General features: G+C 32.8%; 2 protein-coding genes across 10 annotated transcripts; both read left to right on the top strand.

Moving 5' to 3' along the window:
* The first annotated feature begins 261 nt into the window (after positions 1 to 261).
* On the top strand, positions 262 to 8,711 carry LOC111398852 (NADPH:adrenodoxin oxidoreductase, mitochondrial-like). 8 transcript variants are annotated; one of them, XR_002703425.1, is made up of 15 exons: positions 262 to 438; positions 623 to 792; positions 922 to 1,026; positions 1,680 to 1,793; positions 1,881 to 1,934; positions 2,086 to 2,202; positions 2,756 to 2,865; positions 2,949 to 3,022; positions 3,593 to 3,654; positions 3,791 to 3,989; positions 5,139 to 5,199; positions 6,622 to 6,689; positions 7,570 to 7,715; positions 7,871 to 8,169; positions 8,313 to 8,533. XR_002703425.1 is itself a non-coding variant. In XM_023025997.1 (15 exons), the coding sequence occupies exons 2-14, from the start codon at positions 676 to 678 to the stop codon at positions 8,096 to 8,098; spliced, it is 1,455 nt and encodes a 484-aa protein (XP_022881765.1). In that variant the 5' UTR covers positions 262 to 438; positions 623 to 675; the 3' UTR covers positions 8,099 to 8,112; positions 8,313 to 8,424. The 8 variants fall into 8 exon arrangements, 4 of the variants coding, with proteins under 4 accessions (XP_022881765.1, XP_022881771.1, XP_022881780.1 ...); XM_023025997.1 differs by having other exon boundaries at positions 7,871 to 8,112; positions 8,313 to 8,424; XM_023026003.1 differs by having other exon boundaries at positions 7,871 to 8,116; positions 8,313 to 8,401.
* Positions 8,712 to 20,402: 11,691 nt separating this feature from the next.
* On the top strand, positions 20,403 to 21,957 carry LOC111395742. 2 transcript variants are annotated; one of them, XM_023021994.1, is made up of 4 exons: positions 20,403 to 20,528; positions 20,837 to 20,965; positions 21,203 to 21,370; positions 21,773 to 21,957. In XM_023021994.1, the coding sequence occupies exons 1-4, from the start codon at positions 20,460 to 20,462 to the stop codon at positions 21,857 to 21,859; spliced, it is 453 nt and encodes a 150-aa protein (XP_022877762.1). In that variant the 5' UTR covers positions 20,403 to 20,459; the 3' UTR covers positions 21,860 to 21,957. The 2 variants fall into 2 exon arrangements, with proteins under 2 accessions (XP_022877762.1, XP_022877683.1); XM_023021915.1 differs by having other exon boundaries at positions 21,200 to 21,370.
* The last annotated feature ends 1,508 nt before the right edge of the window (positions 21,958 to 23,465 follow it).

Here is a 23,465-nt window from a genome sequence, read left to right as displayed (position 1 = left end):
GGTTTGATTTGAAAAAATTTTAAACCGCATAAAATGATTTAAGTTGAAAATATAACATAAACTGTCCAAATCGAACCGCGTTCACCGTTATCGTAGTGTGTGGGCTCAACTTCCATTCAAAATGTAAAGTTGGAGCAAAAAACTCGAATATCGAAAACCCGACTCGTTCTAAACCGATTTGGATTGGATTGGTTTTCTTTATTCGGTTGGATCGGTTATTTATACTTAAAACCAACCCGATCCGAACCACAAAATTGAAAATACAAAACATACCGTATGTTAGCTAGCTCGCCGTCTCTCTCACCGTTGTCCCTGGCGCGCCGCGCCCACTGGTGATTTTTCCCCATCCTGAAGAAGCGGGAAAGGAGCACTGCTGAAGAATTGATTAAGTGTTGAAGTGAAACTGGTTTACTGTCTGTTGTACGCTTGAATCCGACTGTAAGTTTCCTTTTATCTTCAAATACATCAAAATCCTTTTTTTTTTATGAGTTAGGCCTAATTTAGAAAAATGACAAAATGCCTTACGCCCACATGTATTGGTCAGTAATGTAGATTTCTAGCTCAAGGTGTCCATCTAGCATCTATTTTCTTTTGATTCCGTGTGTTCTTCAAATGATTTCAGTTGTTCTATAACGAGCATTTATAATCAAATCCTAAAGATTTTGATCCGTCAAAATGGCACTTTTTGGAAAATTAAGATGGATTTCGCGAAGATTTACTACACTTGCTGCGACTCCTTTACGTATTTGTGTTGTTGGTAGTGGACCTGCTGGCTTCTACACTGCAGAAAAGGTATGTTTTTTCTGTATTCTTTTGTCCATCAGTTGGAATTGTGTTCGTTTTTATGTGTAAAATTATGTACTATTGCTGTCAAATAAGTGGTGTCCATTTTTCATCTCATTCTTTTTTGGGATTTTCTAGATTTTGAAGGCACATAAAGAAGTAGAAGTTGATATAGTTGACAGATTACCAACTCCGTTTGGATTAGTGCGGTCAGGCGTTGCACCTGATCATCCAGAAACAAAGGTCTTCTTCTTCCATTATATTCGTGTCTACGTGTGCAATGTCAAGTGTTTCTTTGGAGTTGGGATGTCAAACTTGTCTTCAATTTTTAGTTATTATGTAGTTTAGTATGTAAGCAGACATAAATTGAGATATCCAAATGAGAGTTGTTTGAGTTAAATTCAAATTATCTCTTTCTTTAAAACCTCAAAGTCTTGTTTTTGAGGGTGTTTATTTATAAACATCATCGGTCAAACCACTTTTCATTAACACATTTTGTGGAGATCTATAAGTACTACCCTTTATCGACAGTTCCCAAACATGCAGTAATGGGATGAAATTTGGAAATCATGAAATGCTAAAATGCCCTTCATAATTGCGGAAAGCTGTGTTGATACTAGATAAATACTAGAACCACGTGAGTTGCAAATTCAAGAAAGAAACAAAGAGAAAATCTGTGTTCATTTTATGCTGTAATCCAATCTATGTTGGAGTTCCCCTATTTCATTTGATTGACTATGCACAATTATGCTGAAAAGGGTGGTTTTTATGTAGAACTATATTTTTTTGGTTAGTTATCTCAGTCAGCTTTTATAATACTTGTTTACATGCATTTTTATTTTCTCCAAGAATAAAGATTCTTAATTGGACTTAGTTTATAAGAAATTTCTCAACAGATAGTGATTAATCAGTTCTCTCGAGTTGCACAAAATGACCGTTGCTCATTCCTTGGGAATGTGTCTGTTGGTTCCTCCGTATCTTTGCCTGAGCTACACGAGATGTATAATGCGGTAAGATACTGGATTTAGACAAGGCATTTGGTCAAGATAGCTATTTTCTTTCTTTATAAGATAATGCGAGATGAAATTTCTCTTTAGGTAGTACTTGCATATGGTGCTGAAAGTGATAGAACTCTTGGCATTCCAGGAGAGGTACTTAAAAATAAACTTAGCATGTCTTTTTGATGAGTTCCCCTTAATGATTAATGATTGCGATGTTGCTCTTCCTAATGGTGGAGTGCTCGTAATTTAAGTTCAATAATTTATGAATCAGTTCTCATTTCACTTTTGTAAATTATGTAAGGAGTTGGGTGGAATACATGCTGCCAGAGAATTTGTTTGGTGGTATAATGGGCATCCAGACTGTAGAAATTTAGCTCCAGATTTGACAAGCACTGATACTGCTGTTATTCTTGGTCAGGTACTTTACATTGCAAAATATATGCTGCAAATTGATGGATATGAGATTAATCTTTTTATTCAAACTTCAGAATATTGCTATGTTTAGACTATTTGAAGGGTTTATTGTCAATATATTGGTTTGTCAATGATTAACAATCACATTTATCCAAATGTGATAGTCTAAAGGTCAAGCTGCATACTTGAGGAGGGCCAAAATGAAACTGATTAAATAAATGTGAAGTAGCTATAGCCTTTGTTTGATATATATTAATATGTGGCATTTTAAAAGCAAATTGGATTTTAAACCATCCTGAATTCTTGTAAGATTGATAGATTTACAGAAATTATGTTCCTATTTTTATGATGCTAACTAAATATACTTCAAGAAAGGATCATCTCAATGTAAAGAACCATTAAGCATGTATATGGAATAAAAATTCCAAAGTAACTTCTTATACCATGAATGGGTATGGGACCAGAGGCGCATACAACAAAAGGAATTTTTTGTTCTCAGGAACTTCATTGCCAAAGATTTTGCTGTCTTCTTGACCATAAGCTGTACTTGCTGTTAGGGTAATGTGGCTCTTGATGTGGCTCGAATTCTTTTGCGGCCAACAATGGAATTGGCAAAAACTGATATTGCAAGCCACGCATTGGCTGCTTTAGAAGAGAGCTCTATAAGGTTTGACTTCTGCCATACGGTATCATTCAAACACGTTTAGCAGACTTATCAGAGAAGTACTTGAGTTCACAATATAATTGCAGAAAAGTTTATTTAATTGGAAGACGTGGACCAGTACAAGCAGCCTGTACTGCAAAAGAATTACGTGAAGTTCTTGGTAATATTATTTTACCTTTTTCTATCCATAGTATTGGAAATAATATATTCTATAAATTTTTTATCATTTCACTAATGCCCAAAATTTTGGGTTTCAAGATTGTTCTCTTTATCTGTATCCTGTTCAGTACAAGTGGACTATGCCCTCATCCGAATGCAAAAAGTAGTTTATGTACTAATATTATTATGGTATTCATGTCTTAGTTCAATATATGACTGTAAACATTAGATTACAATGACCTGAACATGTTACAGTTTCCTGTGCCTCAATTTGAAGTCATCTGGAGTGTGTTTTTCTTCTGTAATTGGTCGATGGTCATGTTTGAGTTGGGGTGGAGAAACTTTGTAATGCCATCTGTTTGCATTTGTCTAAGATTTGGAATCACATCACTCAACTGAAAGGAGGGGTTTTAAGAACTCTGTAAATTTGTATGAATGTGTTTTTTCATAGAATTGCAATTTGGAAATATGATGTAGTTTTTAGTAGGCATTATAACCTATATCATTAGATAAAATATGTGATGTTGCTAAAAAGTATAGTTTTAACTAGTAAACTGGAATCTTGTTGCAGGCATTAAAGACATCTCAATTCAAGTTAAGCAAGCTGATTTAGTTACAACCCCAGCAGATGAGGTAAATTTTTTACACTAACTTTTGTGCCTTTTGTTTCATGGTTAATTCAAGCTATATCCTTTTCACTCTAGTTTTATATTCGATTTATGCATTTTCACCATATCCATGGAGTTTGTTTATTTCATAACTTGGCAAGGTAGTAATGAAGAACAACAGGATCCGAAGGAGGGTTTATGACTTGATTTTGAAGGCAGCCTCATCAGGACATTCTCCTCCTCTTCCAGATCAACGTGAACTACACCTTGTCTTCTTTCGTAAACCAGATAGGTTTCTAGAGTCAAAAGATAGAAGTGGTCATGTTGCTGGTGTACTTCTCGAGGAGACAACTCTCCAAGGTAATTTTCCTTAATAATTGCTGTTGAAAAGGTCTGTAAGAATACTACATGCTTCTTTTTCTTTTTTCTCTATTAATTGTTTCTTAGATGTCATAGCATGTGAGCTTATGATTCGAACTGTAATCCAGCATAAAAAATTCACTGTTGAAGTATGCAAATAATAGATATTTGTCACTTTCTTAATTTCTATGCAATATTTTCCTGTTTAATCAATTCAGTGATTAGGGTGATGAGAAAATATTTGGAATGGCCTAAGGAAGCTTTTATGCATTTAGGGTTTGTTTGGGATGTTTTTAGATAACATGACTTGAATGCATATTTTCTTTGAAACTTTTATTAGATGATTAGAATCAAATGAAAGTGGTTATGTTCTGGAAAATAGATTATGCTTCTTTTTTCTCGTGTGCATATTTTATGTTCCTTGATTTCGTCGTTCTCCCGATTTCCAATTTTCATAATTAGTTTTTTTCCTCCTTAGCTATTGGCCCTTTGTACATTACAAGAGGTGGAATCTTTTCAACATTCAAGCTTTATGATTCTGCCTGTGTAACATATTGCAATAGTAGAAATTTTTTGAGGCTGAGGTGAAGATCTTGTGCATAAAGTAACTTAAAATCTTATTTTTATCACGTGGAGAGAGTTTCCCTATTTCTTATGTATAGAGAAAAACTTTTAAATGTGAGAAGTTCTTGAAGTTCACACTGCAGCTTTTTACAAATTTTACTTATACATCATTGTCTCAGGTTTGTGCAATGCATGTTCGAAATTCATGTTTGTTGTGTATGCTAAAGTAGAATATGAACACAAGTACTTTGTGTAAGGACTAATTGTAAACAGAAAATATTATATCTTTTGTTGCTTGAAGATTTGTATTCGATACCAAAAGTTTTATGCCTTCATTTAAATGTTTATGTTAATGGAACAAATGCCCTTCCCCGATTCCAACATTTGGGCCTGGTGCGTTAGAAAACAAAATTCAGGTTTTGAAATTGTAATAAAACAGGCTCTTATCTATTTATTTTATTTTGGCGTGTGATCAAATCGTGTTCCAGTTTAGAGTTGCTCATATAAACATAGTACATTTTTGATTGAGCATCTCTCATATTTGGCGTTACAAATTAACCCTGGTACCTGTGCTCTTTTCTGTAGGAGATGATCTGGGAAAACAAATTGCAGTAGGTAATGGAGTATTTGAAGAAATATCGTGCGGGTAAATGCACTGGATCTCAACCTCTAATTGTAAACCTCCCTTGAAGTTGTATTGCATCTCTGTTTTTAGTTTTTACTATACCTTTTATGGCGTTACACGATGATGCCAAAATTCAGTTTATACCGTGTGATAGGATGCACAAGTATTTTCTTGAAGTGAAATTGTGAAAATCTCACTATTGTAATCAATAGCAGGGGGACTGAGTGGGGCATGGGTTGGCCATTAAACTTTCAACTAGTGCTGGACATGGTAGAACCGAACCAAATCAGAATTTCGGGTATTTAGTAAGTGGAACTTTCGGATTCAAATTTAATTATGAAACAGAACCGGTTTCATTCCATTTGGTTCTGTTCAATTTGATTTCATACTATAATTAAATTTTTTTAATTTTTACAACAATACATTAATCTAGCTAATGTATATTCAATCTTAACTCCTACAAAATAATGTAGTTTCATTTAAAAACGTACATATAACAAGTTGTCTAATAAGATCCATTCACCAATGTATTCTCCTAATTGTTACCTGAATCTGCATCACCAAAGAATCAAATTATCTCAACATTTAAATTAACTTTCTACTTTTCTCCTTCATTCAAAGCACTGGCTTGATGATGGAAAATTGCTAATTATTTACCATAATTAATGCTTAAAAGGCACGGACCACATCCTACTATTTTAAAGTGTCGTAAATACTGTGTTCTGTTCCCTTTCGTTTACTTAAACTGTGCCTATATTGTGTGTTTGTGTTGACATGAAATTCGTGTGAGCTGACTGTTGCATACCTGAATTCGAGTTTGGTTTGGTGATAATTTTGTATCAAAGATTCACATGTTGATCATGGCGGCATCAGGTGTCTATGTTGGAGAACTTCGTGGGTGCTCCATTCACTGACAATGCTGTAAACTTGGTTGAAGAGAAGCGCAGCTTTGATTTTGATTAGGTTCTGAATGGGGCAGAAAAAGTTAGGCAGAATGAATGAGAAATTAGGTCAATTTTGATTCTTTGAATTACAAAGTTGGGCTTGGGACATTTTGGGCTCAAGGTGGGCTTGATCCTTGTGAGTTGGACTTAATTTGTCAATTGGCAAATTTAGCTAGAAAAAAAATTAAAATTTTTTGGCTTATTTAATATATATATTTTTTAAAATACTTCGGTTCTTTGTCTAGAATTGATAACCGAATTGAACCAAACCTATACCCGTGGTTTCTCGATTCTAATACCCATTTGGGTATTTAACTTAAGAAGAGGTTCTGTTCAATTTGATTCAAGAGTTTTGTGCAGTTTTAATTTCAACCATTATTCAATTTCCAGAGAAAATGAGAAGAGGAAGGTTCATTGATGGGAATGGGGCTTCTTTACTATCCACATCCATTGATTGTATTATTTATTTGTCGGTAATGTGTTCTCTTGTTGCTTGCAGGTTGGTGCTGAAGAGCATTGGTTTTAAATCAGTAGCTATTGACGGTTTACCATTTGATCATGACAAAGGTACATTGAAAAATTGCCACACTGTCATTGAGGTTTACATTTCAATCTTACCCAATTTATGTGATAATATATGATGCACGAACACTCCTACTAGATCGACAATCAAATACTCCATGGCATGAGTCCGACAAGCCACTTCCCATGTCCTATTTCTTATATCCTCCTCATATTTCTAGTGCTTGAGGGATACTTGGTGGGATTCCTCAGGCAAATGTCCGATATGGCATGTGCCTTGTCCCATATCAAAAAGTATGAAATAAGGACCTGTGTGTGTCGTACTTGTAAGAAAAACCATATTTTGCCGTGTCCATGGTAGTGCAACTTAGGTGGTAATTGTGTGGAATCCCAATTCAAACAGCCAGGCCATATAAGTATGGTCCTCTTCATTTTGCCACGACAAGTTTATGACCTAGTACAGATCGACACATATGGATTGCCCATGGTTAGAGGTCTCTAGGTTTTTTTGCTGATTTTATTACGTTTATACAGGAGGTAGTATCTTTTCATTTACTGCTATAAGATTACCTTTTCTGACCTGAAGGTTAGGTTTAAGCCCCTTTCCTTTCTACACATTTCTATTTTATATACCGTAGGGGATACCCTACACCCTATGTCCTGCGGTGGTGGAGCCTAAAAAACCACACTAGTGTTGTGATGGTTTTTCTAATGAAAAAGTATTTAACTTAGCGGACTTGAAATTAGATAAACTGACCTTATTTCTTGGATTTTTTTTTTTATCCTGTACTCCATATCTGGCCATCATTTTTTTGCATGGAACTATAATTCTCAAATTCTTATTTGTCAACTGCAAAGAAATGTTATTCCTTCCCACCTTCAAATTTCCCAACCTCAGTGCTTTTTATCTTGACTTGTTTTCCAGGAATTGTTCCAAATGTTGGGGGTCGTGTTTTGGCCGATTCATCCACTGATTTTCCACAATATGAGACAGGATTATATGTTTGCGGGTGGTTGAAGAGAGGACCGACTGGGATCATTGGCACCAACCTTTATTGTGCTGAAGAAACTGTGAGTGTATTTCTTGTTCCATGAACAGAATTGCATGTGCTCTTATTCATGGTTATCATCAGAGATTTGAGTGAACGATTTTATCATTTAATGATGAACAGCGATTGTGATATATTTTTGCTAACTATTTTGCTGATCACCTAAATCCGTGGAAGGTTGCGAGCCTTTCCGAGGACATTGAGAGAGGAGTACTAACTTCTAACTCAGCAAAGCCCGGGAGAGGAGGACTACTTCAGTTGTTAGATAGAAGGAATATCAGAGTTCTCCAATTTCATGACTGGGAAAGAATTGATACGGAAGAGAAAAGGGGTGGGAACTTGAAAAACAAACCCAGGGAAAAACTTGCGACATGGGAGGAGTTGCTACAAGTTGCCAGCAAATGAAAGCATCTTTCTTTGTGGGTAGTGTAGATGGTTAACGCTTCAAACAAACTAATACTTCCATTTCCATCAGAGTATGTTATCTTTTCATGAACTGACCCTGCTTTAGTTTGTTGGGCCATCAACACGTGTGAATAATTTTATACGATATCGTTTCCTAGAAATAAATACAAAGTGGCAGAGGATTGTACTGATGGTTTCATCTGCATTATTACAGGTTTTTTTAGCCTGGCACGCAATTCTGAAAATTCGAGCAAAGAAAGGAAGAAACCAGAGACGTAGTTTTGCGGAAAATACAAGCTTTTCTCATGGGAACATTTCATATTCGGTATTTTCTTTAGATCACGTGGTTGATCAATATAATTACCTGGATTATGTGCATATAGTTGCTAGGGATTACCATCTTAGACAACATGAATTTGTGTTATTTATTAATTGCTAGTCCTTTGGAAATTGTACTAGTATTTTATTTCAGTTTTGATTAGTTGACTGCAATACGTGCTTGTCTGACTTGATAATTTTACACATGATATATTTTGTATGATTTGCGATATTCACTGACAGCTTCATTGCCACAAGTCAGTGTATATTTTGTATGATTGTAGTTCATTACAGATTATTATTTACCATAGATAGAACTGAACTTAGATAGGGTTACAATCTTGTGTAAATACATTTTGAGTTACATGTAATCAATATAACACCACCAAGTTATCAATTCTCAATTTGTTACCTGAGCCAGCTTCCCCAAGACCCTACTGTTTGAATTTTCTCCAAAATCTAATCCTTATTTCTAAATTCCCCAATCCCCAAACCTAGCATGCCCTCATTAAGAAGACTGACACTTCAGAAAGCCTCCGATGAGTGTGCGACACCTCCTCGACCTTTTGTGCATGACATCTTTTCTGGTGTTTGTGACCAAACTAACATTTATCATTTTCTCATACTTAAGCTTAATTAGTGTCCTCTTTTATATTTCTTGGATTGTAATTGGAGCTACATTTATAATTGAATGGCATTCAGACAAGAAAGCTTCCTGGATGAACACTGCAAGTTATCTTGAACGCCAACTCGAAATAAAATTTCAATTCTAAGGTCTATTTGTCTCCTACCTAGCCGAGTGATAAAAGAGTTTATATTATATCTCAGGTGTTTAATGTTGAAAAACTCTCAGTTATTGTTATGTTAAAATTGAGTGTGGTGGACGAGATCGCTTGGTGGGGAGTGTTTTTCTTGTTCTTCCTCTTCGTGACACATAAGTGGCGATGGTCCATCCTCTAAAGTCAAGTATTATATATGTATTTTTGAGATGTAGTGACATGATAATAATTATATCTATACAATAGTGTGTGGTTTGTAAAGTAAGATGATGGAAAATATTACTTACAATTTGGACTTTAACCCTTGTGTATTTATGGGCATGTGGAACGAGAAGTCATTCATCACCTGGAGTTTTGAATTTGAAGTGTCATCTGATTATATGACCAAGAGAGCTGGTTATTTGCTTTGCTTGGTTCATTGAGATGTAAATACATGTGCAATATAACATTGAGACGTTACTGAGTTGTGGAAGCAAAGGTTATTTGTGATATTTACTTGGCATGATCATGACCAGATCTTGCTTATGTCCCTTGCGATGCTCTATAGAAATTCATGTGCATTGAGCTACGAAAATCTATAGAAGCAAAAGTTTGTTCAGGTTGTGTTATTACTTGTTAGAAGTGCCTTCATCCTTGTTGCAAGTTGAAGGAGATTCACTGTATAGAGTAATGTTATTCAGTCTCACTGGTGCTTAGTACCAATTTGTGTGGAAGTGGGGTCAATGCTAAAAACAATGTTCAATAAAGTTGTTATATATTTTTACAACGTGACGATGACCTCATTGTCACATATACTGGTGCTAAATACTAGTAGAGTTGAATAATATTATTCCATCATGTATGGTGGGCAAAATAAGGAGCCACTTAATCTAACTAGGCATCACGTGCCTAGAAGGCTGCCATCACCATCAATCTCGATCCACAAATGATAAAATTAAACATTAATTTAAAGAGTAATGTTATTTAACACAACTGGTGTTAACAACACTACTTTAGGTGGTAATAATGTAGCATTCAATGAGAGGTAAAATTAAATGAATAATTTATTTTTACTTTTCATTGAGTCTATAACATTGTGTCACCTAGACGAGTGTTGTAGCATTGATGTTGTTAGATAGCATTATTTTAAGGATATTATATCAAGATTTACATAAGATGTTACATAATGTCATATGATGCTCTACCCCAATCAATTTTTTCATTTGATTTTTTCCTTCCACATTATTTTTGATAATCGTTTATGTATCATTCTTATTCTAATTCTGACTTTTTTAGGTGGAAATGGAGCTCCGGAACATTTCCCTATTATTAAACACGCCAACTTCAACACATAACCTTCATCACTCTCATTGCTTTGATCACTGGATGTCGACTCGTTGTTTGAAATCATCGTTTGGACGAGGCCCCTAAGAATCGTGGGCTCCTGCCAATCTTACCATTCATCAACAAAAACCATCATCGATGAAACGTAAATTAAATTGAAATTTGAAAAATCCATTAAACTTGTTCAAATATTTGGATAAAAATGAGTTACCCATGATCAAAAGAACTTTGACTAGCCTATGACAGTTTGTTAAAATATTGGTTCCATTGATATTTGATTCATCCCCATTTTTATTTTGGTAATAAGTTAGGTTTACGGGCATTTTTTAGAGTTAATTCTGAATTTTTCATGGTTAAGACACCAAAGGAAAAGATGAGGGACATTCTTTTAGATAATTTTTCATGGTTAATTCGAAGTGGAACACAATTATTTGTTGATTATTGGATTTTGTGCAGAAAAAAAAAATGCAACCTTTAGCCCATGCTTGGTTTGGATTAAAATTCAATTAAAATCTCAAGCCAAATTCAAGAATTAATTTTAACCACACATTTTATAGGATTAACAACTATTCAATCAAACATTTTATAATTTCTTTTTTAATCAAAATTTACTTAAAGTCTGATTTCTATTTATTTTGTTCTTCTAGCATTGATTCATTATTAATGGCTCCTAATTTTTATTATCTCTCACATTCTAAAATCTGTGAAATTCCATGGGGATTTGGCCTTATTGTGAAAGAACCTCGACATGATATCAGAAAAATTGATCAAGATCAATTTGTAAAATGTTGAAGACGCTACAGGAACAACTCATGCCGCCGGCCTGCGTGTTCTCCATCCAGTATGGGTCCCACTGCAATATGAGAGGGGAAAAGGAAATTGCTGTACAATTATTAAATTATGAAGAACCAGCCAAATATATGAGCTAATGTTCTTTTAATTCTTTGTTTTATTTATTTTTTTAAAAGAAATATTTTTTAATTCAATTACACCTCCAACTGAATTATATTCCCAGTTGCGCCGGTGCGGTGGAGGGTTGAGCCGGAGCTGATGGAGTACGGCCATAGGTGATGTCCATTTTTGCCGAGGTTGAATTTTTATTTTATTTTATTATTTTTTTTTTTTGGTAATACGAACTCACGGGCAAATTTGATATTTCAAGCCACATTAACAACAATATTGGGCGAGACTTTAATCAAGGATGTTGGATGTTAGTTTACAAAAGATCAAAAATAGAGATGTCAAGAAAGCTCCGTCTGGTACACATTAATGTAAAATTGAAAATGAAAAATATAGCTGTTACGGACTCCACACAAAAGATAGAAAGTCAAATATGATGGCTTGATGTGATAGATAACGGTCATATTTTTTCATTTTAATAGACAAATAATGGAAAACAAACGAGAACAAAGGTTAAGAATAAAAGTGAAAAAAGCGAAAAAAGCGACATTGGTTATAATTTACCCATTAGAAAATCTTTACCACTAAACAACTGAATGACCCTATTATTGCCAAAAAAAAAAAAAAAAAAAAGAAAAAAAAAAAAGACTTTCCATCCTTAACTTGGAAATGATAATAGAAATTATCGAATATTATCATTTCCAAATAATATGAGCTAATATTATACACATTGAAATCATTCATAAAGGGCTTTCTTGAATGGACCAAACATAAAGTTGTTAAGTTGTGGACAAACATGGAATTTAAGAATTTGTGTTTCTACAAAGTTGGTATAAGGATTTTGAGTCATTATTAGGCTTTTGATATCCATCAAAACGCAAAGAGAGTTTAGAGAAAATTGGTGCTCGATTTTTTTATTATTATTTTTTTTTATGTAAACTTTTTTTTCATCATAGGGAATTATTTCAACGACGAAAAAGGCATAATCTCACATTGAGACGAACCTTTATAAACTTGTATGTTCCTGAGTATTTATTTTTCTTCTTGTGAATTGATTGTTTTGGATAGAATAGAATTATGATTTCTAAATTCTCAACAGAACCGCTACTAAATAAAAGTTGATACAATTCGAATCAAGTCGAGTCTTGTCAAGGTCATCATCATTGAAACGTCGGGGAACAAATGGAAATTGCCTATAAATTATTTGGAACGGCTTGTAATGAACATCGACTCTAGTCTTTGTATAATTATGCATTCCTGGCTGTATGTCATTTGTCTTGTAGAAATTATTGAAACTATTTTTTTCTAGGAATCCACGTCACCTCGTTTTTTTTTTTTTTTTTTTTAATAATTAAACAATTCTTCATACACGGACCAAAACTCTTGCTTATAATAAATAATCCAAATATAATAATTATAAAACTTAACCAAGCAAGTCTAGGCTTAACTCTCAACTAGAAAACATCGTCCCTTGGACATGTTCATCGCTTATCAATTTGAAGTACTCTCAAATAATATAAGGCCCCATTTGTTTCTCATTAATAGAATAATGAAAATGAAAAATATAGTCGTTATGGGCCCACACAAAAGATAGAAATTCAAATATGGTGATTTGATGTGATGGAGAATGGTCATATTTTTCATTTTAATGGCCAAATAATGGAAAACAAACAAGGGCTAAGAAAACATTTTAAATAATTTCAGTATAAACATCCTCTGCCCGATGGGCATCCCAATTTTACTTGTTCTCATGGCAAAATCAAAATAACCAAAGTGCTTTAGAGAGAATAAGCCTAAGTGAACAAGCACTCGTATAAGTTTCGGTCTCACATGCATTAATGGTAAGATCTACTTAAATTACGAGATATCATGTCTCGAGCCACTCAAATTACGATACCTCAATATTGGAGTGGATCTGCACACCCACTTTGGTACTCTCTTACCACCTAAGACATTGAGGTGTCATGATTTGAATGACTCAAGTTTTGAAGTATCGTGATTTAAATGGACGATCATAATATATTTATATCCGAGATGATTCAATTGAGGTTTTTTCATCAAAAGTAGATATCGTGAAGGACTCATGAAGAAGGAAGACTATGAAAATCTCTTCGAACTATCTACTTTTGAATACATGTTCATAAAAGCTTCTTGTTCTTCGAAATTCCTCATCTTTTTTCTTTCACTCTTAAGAGCTTTTATCTTAAAATCGTCAGCTCTTGAAAGATAATTTCTTGTCTATAAATTTCAAATATAACTCAAAAAAAAAAAAAAAATGTTGATACTATTAATTTGCGGCCAGAATGTTGTTGTAAAAAAGAAATCACTCTCGACATTCCCACTTTGTTGGGGGAGAAGTAACATCAATGGAGAAAAAAAGTTATCTAAACCATCCAAAAATCCCTTAAATTTCTTGGTGAGTATAATTGAATTTGTTGAGCTCAGTTGCTGTCATATGTGGAGTTTTGCTAGCTATCCAACTTGTGATAAGGACACGTCAAGAGTTTGTATATATTTTTTATATTATTTTTCACCAAATTTTCTTAATTTTAAAAGCATTTATGAATATAATAAAATTTTAATTAACCCGTGACTTGGTGTCCAATCTTACATCGAAATAGCGTCGCTATCTTCCACTTTGTTCTCTCTTTCCTTGGTGCATGTTTGGATATTGGAGAGGATAAGAATTAATTTAGCCCTATTTAACAACCATTATTTGAAAACATTTTTTTTATATACTTATTTTCAACCACATATTCACATAATAAAATGTTCTGCACGTAAACATAATTTTTTTTTTTCTAAAAATCACTACCCAAAATATTATTTTTCTAAAAAAAATGGCCATCAAACAGGGTTTTAGTCCTATTTGTGATATTTGGTACAATTGATAATTGGATTAAATTAATTCGGAGTGCTTATCCTCCTTTAACCAAACATATAAGTTAATGCGCCTATACGAAGTGCATTTAGATCATATTATTTATTTATCATTTATGAATTAAGAACCCATTAGTTTAATTAAATATATGAATTTACTTACAAGTAAATAAGAGATAAGAATTTTACTTATAAGTAAAAATTAATTTATAAGTAAAAACATAGTAAACAAATCACTTATAAGTAAAAATGTGTATAAGTAACACTAATTACATATGAGTGAAAGTTTGGTCAGCACCATTGGGTCTTTATTTTGTAGAGTATGTTGAGGGGAAAATCATCTCTCTCTTCACTGTGAAATATTTTATATAATTTAAACTTTGTGAAACTCAAAGCCCCGGTATAGACAATATCTCTTTGACCCCAAAATATTCTAGTATATGAAGAGAGAATAAAATGTAATATGTTATGGGGTTAGATGAGCCACATTCTTTAAAAAAAATAAAAAATAAAATAAATAAAATTGCATTTTGCAATAGTGTTATGGTGAAAAATGTGTGGTTAAAAAATAAGGAAAAATTTTGAGTTTGTACGATTTTATTGACAAATGTGTGATTGACATGATATCAAATCACTGTTCAATAATACATTTTGATGAAAAAATGGGGATTAAACATGGGCTATATTTTGTTCTCAATAATTTGAAGATAGTTACATAAATCTTGGTTTAATACTTCGTCCGGTTTAATACTGAATCTATTAAAAAATATAATGTACTAAATATTTAACTAGCAACTACGAGTCGAATCATGTCAGATCGGCTTGATCTATTTATCTCCATTCCAACTTGTTCTCGTTACACCAGTAAACGCAAGCCTACACAATATGTGCGAAATATTTAAATTGTCGTTTACATGTAAATATTGTTGCTAGATGTGAGATGTTTACACAATTTCTAGAGAAATAGTTCTTTGTACGTAATGCCACCATATTGAAATAATTATCGAAAAGTACCAAGTCATCTCAAAATGAAAAACGAGTGATGACCTATGAGTTGCAATATTGATTTGATCATTTCGTTTTTAGTGTGGAAGGATAAAAATTTGATTTTTCTGACCCGCCACATCTAATCCACTGTATTATTACTCCATCTAAGGGGCACGTTAAGTGTAAGAAATGAGTTGTTTTCCTTTGTTAAAGACAATATTATTGGACCACCCATGATATGAAATATCTACATGTTTAGTATGGCAAGGAAAATGAAGATATAGAAGAATCCAAATGGAACGAAGAGCTTCATCGACCTGACCTCCAATGTACAAAGGGTTCGAATCCTGAAATATGGATTTAGCTCTTGGGTAAGTGCAAGTGTACAAGCAGCCTTCCACCCTGTACTCTTGGAGGCATAACCTGCGATTTACCTCCTTCACGATGCTTCAAGGCAGGGACGGTGGGGGACCCTTAAAATTGGAGTTCAACCTTTACAAACACGAAACGATGACGACTTTCCCCTTCCAATTAATACGTCGATGGTACCGTTAGTAAATTGAAATTAATGATAAAATTAATAATTTACATAAATAAAAAAGGATCATCCTTTAATCAGTTTAGTTCATCAAAACTTGTGGCAAAGAAGAGGAGAAAAATTACAAAGCTTACATGTAAAATGGTATGAGGGAAAGAACTTTAAATTATACTACTCGAAAGAGCCAGTATAGGGCAAAAAGAAGGAATTAAGCTAAATGACCACATTGTTTGACACATCTCTCACAACCGAGGTGTGGATTCTGAGTGAATAAAATAATGCCGACCTCCTCATGTGAGTGAATGTGTCAACCGATGTGTCAAAGTTTGTGATCATGTAGCATGATCCTAAAAGAACAGACCTACTGTTCGTACAGAAAAATTCTGCCAGAATTTCAACTGAGTACACTTGGTAGATTTATGGTAGACATGGGGGAAAAAAAAAGGGCCAGACCAACCAGAATCTGGTGAAATTCTGACAGATCTGCTTCTATACAAGCAGATTTATTGATAAAAGAATATGAGAAAAGCCTATGGTTGTCATGATTAATGCACACACGTGAATAGGTAGGTTCGTTCTGCTTTGTCTTTGTGGAAAGGTGACAAAATGAATTATTATCAATTAAAATAGAAATACACAAATATTTTCAGCACGACGAGAAACAGACAAATGATCAGATACTGTAGTTGGAAAAAAATTGATTTCATCGCGGTTTTGAGTAAATATAACAGTAGTGAATGTATGTCACGTGAAACTTAAGTCCCTGTTTGACTATCAGAGGAAAAAAAAGAGTTTTCAGTACAGATTTTTAGAAGAATATATAGTTAAAAAGTAGGAAAAAATTTTAGCCCCCGTTTGGTACTTATTTTTTTCAAAATGCATTTTTCTCTCTCTTCTTTTTAACCACATATTTTTTATTAAAATAATATTACACATAAATAAAAAAATTTTCCTTATTTTTCAATCACACACTTCCCATCAAGTTATTATTCTAAAATGTATTTTTACATAAAAATGGCTCTCAAACACCCTTAAGTTTACTTGTAAAATATTTTATTCTGTGAATGTTTGATTAAAAATGAATATGCAAATTTTTTTTAAAAGAAATGGTTGTCAAACAAGTGCCAAACATTGGTTCAGAGGTCATGTCACATCATGTCTTCTATTAGGAGATGGAAAAAGGAGGAAAAATATCAATCATTTATCCTTATCTTTATATATATATATATATATATATTTCACTTTTTCATATTTTAAACTTTTAGATACAATAATTTATGTTACAGAATCACACCATGCAAGAAACTTTAATTGAAATTTAAATGTCAAACATTTAAACTAGGGTTTTTCCATTCAAACAGGCCTGTCTCTATAGCAGAGTTAGCCCCTGTTTGAGCCCCATTACATTAAATTTCATTACATTTCATTTTTCTCTCTCCTATTTTTAACCACACAATCTTCCATAAAATAATATTACACATAAATCGAAAACTTTTCATTTTTTTTCAACCACTCATTTTTCAAAAAAACACTAATCCACCCATTAATTTTTTCACGTAATGAGAGTCAAACAGGGGCTTATTTAAACTATACTCATTGGACTTTTGGTAGCAAGTGAAGCGTGTTGAAAATCAATTGACTATTAATTCTCTAATAGTTTATGCATTTAAATTAGATAATTCACATCATGGATTCAATTTTGATAGACGACCATTAGAGTTGCAATAAAAGAGTAATTTAATAATATATAATTTGTTGTTATTATTGTACTGACCGAATCAACGAATGAGATAAGAGTTTGAACGACTAGTGATTGACTATATATCAATAATTATTTTGGTATCATAGAAATGCATAAGTTTCTTATTTAGAGACGTGTTTGGACGTGAAATGTTTTATATCCATTGAATTTTCTTGATTTATTAAACCATACTCTTGCACTTGATCTTATGTCCTGCTATATTTCTTATAGAAGAACTTCATGAAAAAGTTATCATAGACCAACTTCCTTTAAAACTCTTTTAACAAGATAAAACAGTTCTAGAAAGTTATTCAAATATGTTCAAAAATAACTTCTTAACCTTAAGAATAACTTTTGACTTTTCAAAAGCCCTAAAAACGAACCATTAATTGTGGATTGGTACTTTCTCGTCTTGTAGGTGTATTAGTTGAGCACGAATCTCCTAAATTTTGTACTATTCCAACATATAATAATTATTAATTTATTAAAATTGCAATACAGTTGCCTAGGGCTAGACAAATCTCCCAAATCGAACCGAACTCGACGGTTCTTGTCAAATTAAATATCTAAACGGGTATTTAAATTGAGAACCGACGGGTACGGTTCGGTTCTCGGTTCTAGACCAAAAATCGAATCTTTCTAATTTTTATTATTGAATAAATCAAATTATTTTAATTTTAATTTTTTCTAAACAAATTAACAATTTTTAAAATCCAAATTTTTGGCCAAATAATTTGTTTCATTTCTAATTTTTAAATTTTTGGCACAATGACCCATTTTATTGTTTCATTTCTTAACCTAACAAGATCCAATCCACTAAATGACTCTAAACACCCACACTAAAGTGCATAAAACTATCTCGACTATCGCACTCACTCTCGCAACCTCGCTAACATTCCAAAACCTATACAATCGTCGGTCGACGTCGTGACCTCTGATCGAAACTGTGACCTCCACCGACCGAAATTTTGACTGTAGTGATCATTTAAACAACGTAGTCTACTAGTCTCTGACATTTCAAAACCATTAAATATGTCATTAGTTATATTTATATAATGTTGTTATAAATATTAAAAAAATTAATTATAGTACAAAACCGAACCAAACCGAACCCGAACGATTCTATAATTATATTTGGACCTGACGGTTCCTTGTACTAGATACCCAAAAATTTTGGTTCGGTTCGATTCTTTTTAAAATCGAACCGATTCGCGCCCACCCCTACAGTTGCCAGTGCTAATTACATTATTGTCTTTTATATGTAGTTAGGGAATAATTTCCATCTTCTCTCAGATTTATATTCATTAAATTTGTTCCTTATTTGAGTTCATCTAAATATTTCAATTTTTTGCTCACGAATATTTAGACCTTGCAACTTATCTAAGTTATAAATTCTTGTTACTAATGGAATTTAAAATAATTTCAAGAAAAAAGTACATGAACACTCTCATATTTAGTTGATGTAAATAAAATAAATAAAAATCCTAGTCAGTATACTATCTAACTTTTGTCCAAGATCGCATTTAATCCATTTCTTTGTGTAATGACTAATAAATGACCCAGCTTTCAGTAATTTTCTTAGAAGCTTTAGAATTGTTTAAAGTGTATACATTTCACACATTTGATTAAGTCCCCGTTTGATATAGAAAAAAAAATAGTAAATTTTGATAAAAATTAATGAAACGCATGATTGAAAAGTTGATAAAAGTTTTAAGTCTCATATAATGTATAATTAAAAATGAATTTACGGAAAAATGAGTTTTAGAAAATAGGGACCAAACATGGACTAAGCGCTTGTTTGGTAAAAATTTTGATAATTGATTTTTTGATCATTAGAGACAAAGTGAATCTTACCTGTGAATGAAGAATTCAAAAATGACGATTGCAATAGTAAAATAATAGTAGAAAAAATTGATTTTTAATTGGCTTAAAATCTGTACCAAACAAATTGTAAATCTATTTTCTTAAGATGGTGCCTCGTGCATTTACCTTGTCATTCTTAATGTAAGATAATCAGATACCCCCTGTTTGATTCCCATTCTTTTGAAAAAAAAAAAAATATTTTTAAACAGTGTTTTAATATCATTTCAATAACATATTTTTCAATAAAATAATGTTACATTCAAATTCAAAATTTTTTCTTATTTTTTAATTATACATATCTTATTAATATACTATTTAAAAATACATTCCTATAAAAAGAACGTGACTCAAACAAATGTAGTTAAGGAACACTTCCAAAACTATACATAAATTTCCAACATTATGTCAAATCAGGTTTTGTCTTATCATTCCTTGGGAACGTAACTCATTATGCTTTTGGGTCGATCAACCTTATTGTGATGAATTGAAACTTGTTTATTATTTTCACATTCGAGAGATTGATTATGAGGACATATGATTTAAAATGTGACAGCTTTTTAATCTCATTAAAAAAGTTTGTATTTACAAATTTGATAAATAAAATAAGTATTGATGAAATTCAGACCATTGATTTTCAATAATTTAAAAACCTGTTTTTGAAATAATTGGTGTAGATATTACTTTGTCAATCAACCTTATACATATAACATAACTCAAAAAGTTGGTGACATATGTTATGAATACAAAAACATGCTTGCTAGATACCAAGGGCCAAAATTTGCCAATGGCTTATAGCCTTAAAAGAGGACAATAGTATATAATCTCCTGTGAAGCTTGTGGTATAGTACGTACTCATGCAGGAAACAAACAAAGAAATCATACATTGTTTGATGGCTCATTTTCCTTTATAAAAAAGCCTCCAAGAACTTCTCTATTGTTTTCTCTGAGAGTTTCTGTATGTGTGTGTGTGTGTGTGTGTGTGAGTGAGAGAGAGAGAGAGAGAGAGAGAGAGAGAGAGAGAGAGAGAGAGGCATGAATTCCAGGAAGCAAAAGAGAGCAGCTCTATATGAACAACTTCGTTCTGCTACTAATTCCACTTCTGTAAGCACTTACTATATGAAAAAACGTTAGGATTTATTTTGTGGGACTTTCTTATGTTTGATTTATTTTCTATCCTTAATTACGAAGTTCAAGATAGGAGATTTCTTATTTTGTTAGCCATTTGTCTCATAAGAGTGTACTGTTTATTGAATTTTGAAAACCAATTTAGTACTGAATATTATTAAATTTCCTTCTTCAAATCCTCTTCTTGTTCTACTTCTCTTCTTTTTCTATTATATCTGTTGATTTTGAGTTTTCAGATATGATCATATAAATAGACACTCGAAAACCCTATTTATATTTTACAGGTGACTACGACATCAATAGTTGTGGATGCAACAAGATACATAGAGGAGTTGAAGGAAAAAGTACAAAAAATAAATCAAGATATTGCAACAATACAAACTTCAGACGAACAAACCTCGTCATTACCAGTGGTATACTTATCCACTCGAACAACTCATTTGGCATGTTTTGTACGTCGGTGTACATGTCTATATCATTATTAAGGAAGAAGAATAAACTATACTTTTTCTATTAAAGCGTCCAATCCTTTCTATATATGCCTAACTGTTTTCTGAGGCAAGCCAGCTTTAACTTCACACTGTCTATGATATTATCTGTTTAACTAGTCATTAAGTTGTCATAATTTTTGATTTAATAAATTCCAGCAGGTTAAAGTGGAAACCCTAGAAACGGGTTTCTTAATTAATGTGTATTCAGAAAACAATTGCACTGGTTTGCTTGTCTCCATACTAGAAGCATTCGAGGAGCTGGGCCTTGAAGTACTCGATGCTAGGGTTTCTTGTTCTAATAATTTTCGTCTCGAAGCCGTTAGTGAGGTAATAATTTACTTCTTTATCAGTTCAAATCTGCTTATAACTGCTGCTGTTGCTGTTGCTTATTTGGTCAATTGATCCCATTAACACACAAGAAATAATCGAACTAATCTTATGGAGACAGAAGTTTACGCTCAATGCATTATAACTTCTACAGTTTTACATCAATCACAAATATTTTTATGCATTTGAATTACTGCACATGCCACCATCAAGAATCAAACTCATAACTTGAAAGTGTACGCTTGATTTGGAATGAAATCAACCTGAATTCGCCGTCGTGACAATTTTATGCTGTTTCTATCTTAATTATTCTGATGAACTAATATTTGAAGACAAATATGTAGTTTCTTGAGATTCTAGTATTTTATGCTAATGAAACTATAAGAAGAATCTTCATTGCAGAATGAAGGACATGCTGATAGCATCGATGCCCAGGTGGTTAAACAAGCAGTAGTGCAGGCTATCAGGAATCGGAGTGAAAGTAGTTAGATAAATTAATCTGTTTCATCTTCTTCTTCCAACTTTATGTATCTTGTTTAGTTTGAAAGCTGGTATCGAATAAAGTATAACTGATTATATTATCGACAAGTTTTGTTGAATTATATGTAATTATATCATTATCTTAGTTTAAAGAAAGGACGACTCAAAAGGATGTGACATATTTTGCATAGTCTTGTAATGAGAGTAATTATTCCCAGAAATGATCTTTTTGGTTACTATTTAGTTCAATCTTTTACTAGTAGCCCAAATCTTGTAAAATTTCAACATTGCCATTAATCAAATGGATCTATTAAGGACCAAAACAAAGTGATTTCCTGTCCAACAGCGATCAATCCATTAATATTGGGCCACTTCACTAATTTCTCAATTAAAAAAGCTTAGAACCCGCATAATAATTAGATGTATTAAGATTTAAGATGAACAAACTTAGGCTCCGTTTGATATACATTAATGTAAAAATGAGAATGAAAAATATAGTCGTTATGGGCCCCACACAAGAAATAGAAAGTGAAATATGATGGCTAGATGTGATGGATAACGATCATATTTTTCATTTTAATGTCCAAAAAATGAAAAACAAACGGGGGCTTAATAGTCAATCACATCAAATATTTTTAATTGCACCCTAACACAATAGTTTTACCCTCCCCCCGCCCCTCCCCCACCCGATATTTTTATCCTTTTAAGCCACATTTTCTCTAGTGGCGTAACAAATTTGGCCCCAAATTGGAGGAAATTTTTAGGGAGAAAAAATATTTTTTTGACCGTTGGCCACCCATTTGCAGCCGTCTTTGTTGACAGCAGCTCTCATTGGTGGGTCCCAACTGACCAAAAAAGGGTCAAAAATTGCTTCTTTTTTTGTGTGGAAAAGTTGCTCCAAACAGCCTCTTTTAATCTAATTCCAGATTTAATAACTTTGTTACGAATTGACCATAAGATAATGATAATAATGAATAAACAAGAACAATATAAGAACATCAAGATTTATGAGAAAGCTCAAGATAGAAAAAAATCATAGGCAAAATCAATAGTAATTGTATTTACAATAAGATATTAATACTCTCAATTAAGATCTAAAACTCTTAATGTTGTTAAATGTTATGAGAATAAAACAAGCCGTGACTTATACATATAAATCCTAGAAATTAAGCTGTAAATGAATAGGAGCCCAAAAACGTGTAAAAAACGCAAAATGGGTCTGGGCTCGATAACTTTGTTATTTGAGCGACATGCTAGCGATAGGTGGGCAACTATTCCGTCGTTCAAGCACCAAGAGAACGAAAAATCTCTGGAGAAAATATGCAGGTGCTGCCCGAGCGACCAGCTAGCGACAGACTAGAAAAAATACAACGACTTTTCTTTAGAATCTATAATTTTGATCTCTTCAAGACCATTCAACTGAAACTCAACTATCCACCAAAATTTGAGTCAAATTACAACAAATCTCTATTTTGAACCAAATTTCAATATAAGGAATTCCAAAATACATCCCCAAAGTAAACACTACTATTCCTATTCCAAACAAGCCCCAATGGGCTAAGTCAATGACAAACACCAACTTAGTTCAAATAATGCTCAAATTTAGCAATGGAAA

Source organism: Olea europaea, chromosome 1 (assembly GCF_002742605.1).
Source record: "Olea europaea var. sylvestris chromosome 1, O_europaea_v1, whole genome shotgun sequence".
NCBI lineage: Eukaryota > Viridiplantae > Streptophyta > Magnoliopsida > Lamiales > Oleaceae > Olea > Olea europaea.
Note: the sequence above shows the minus strand (reverse complement) of the source record. Positions and strands in the feature narration are given on the sequence as shown.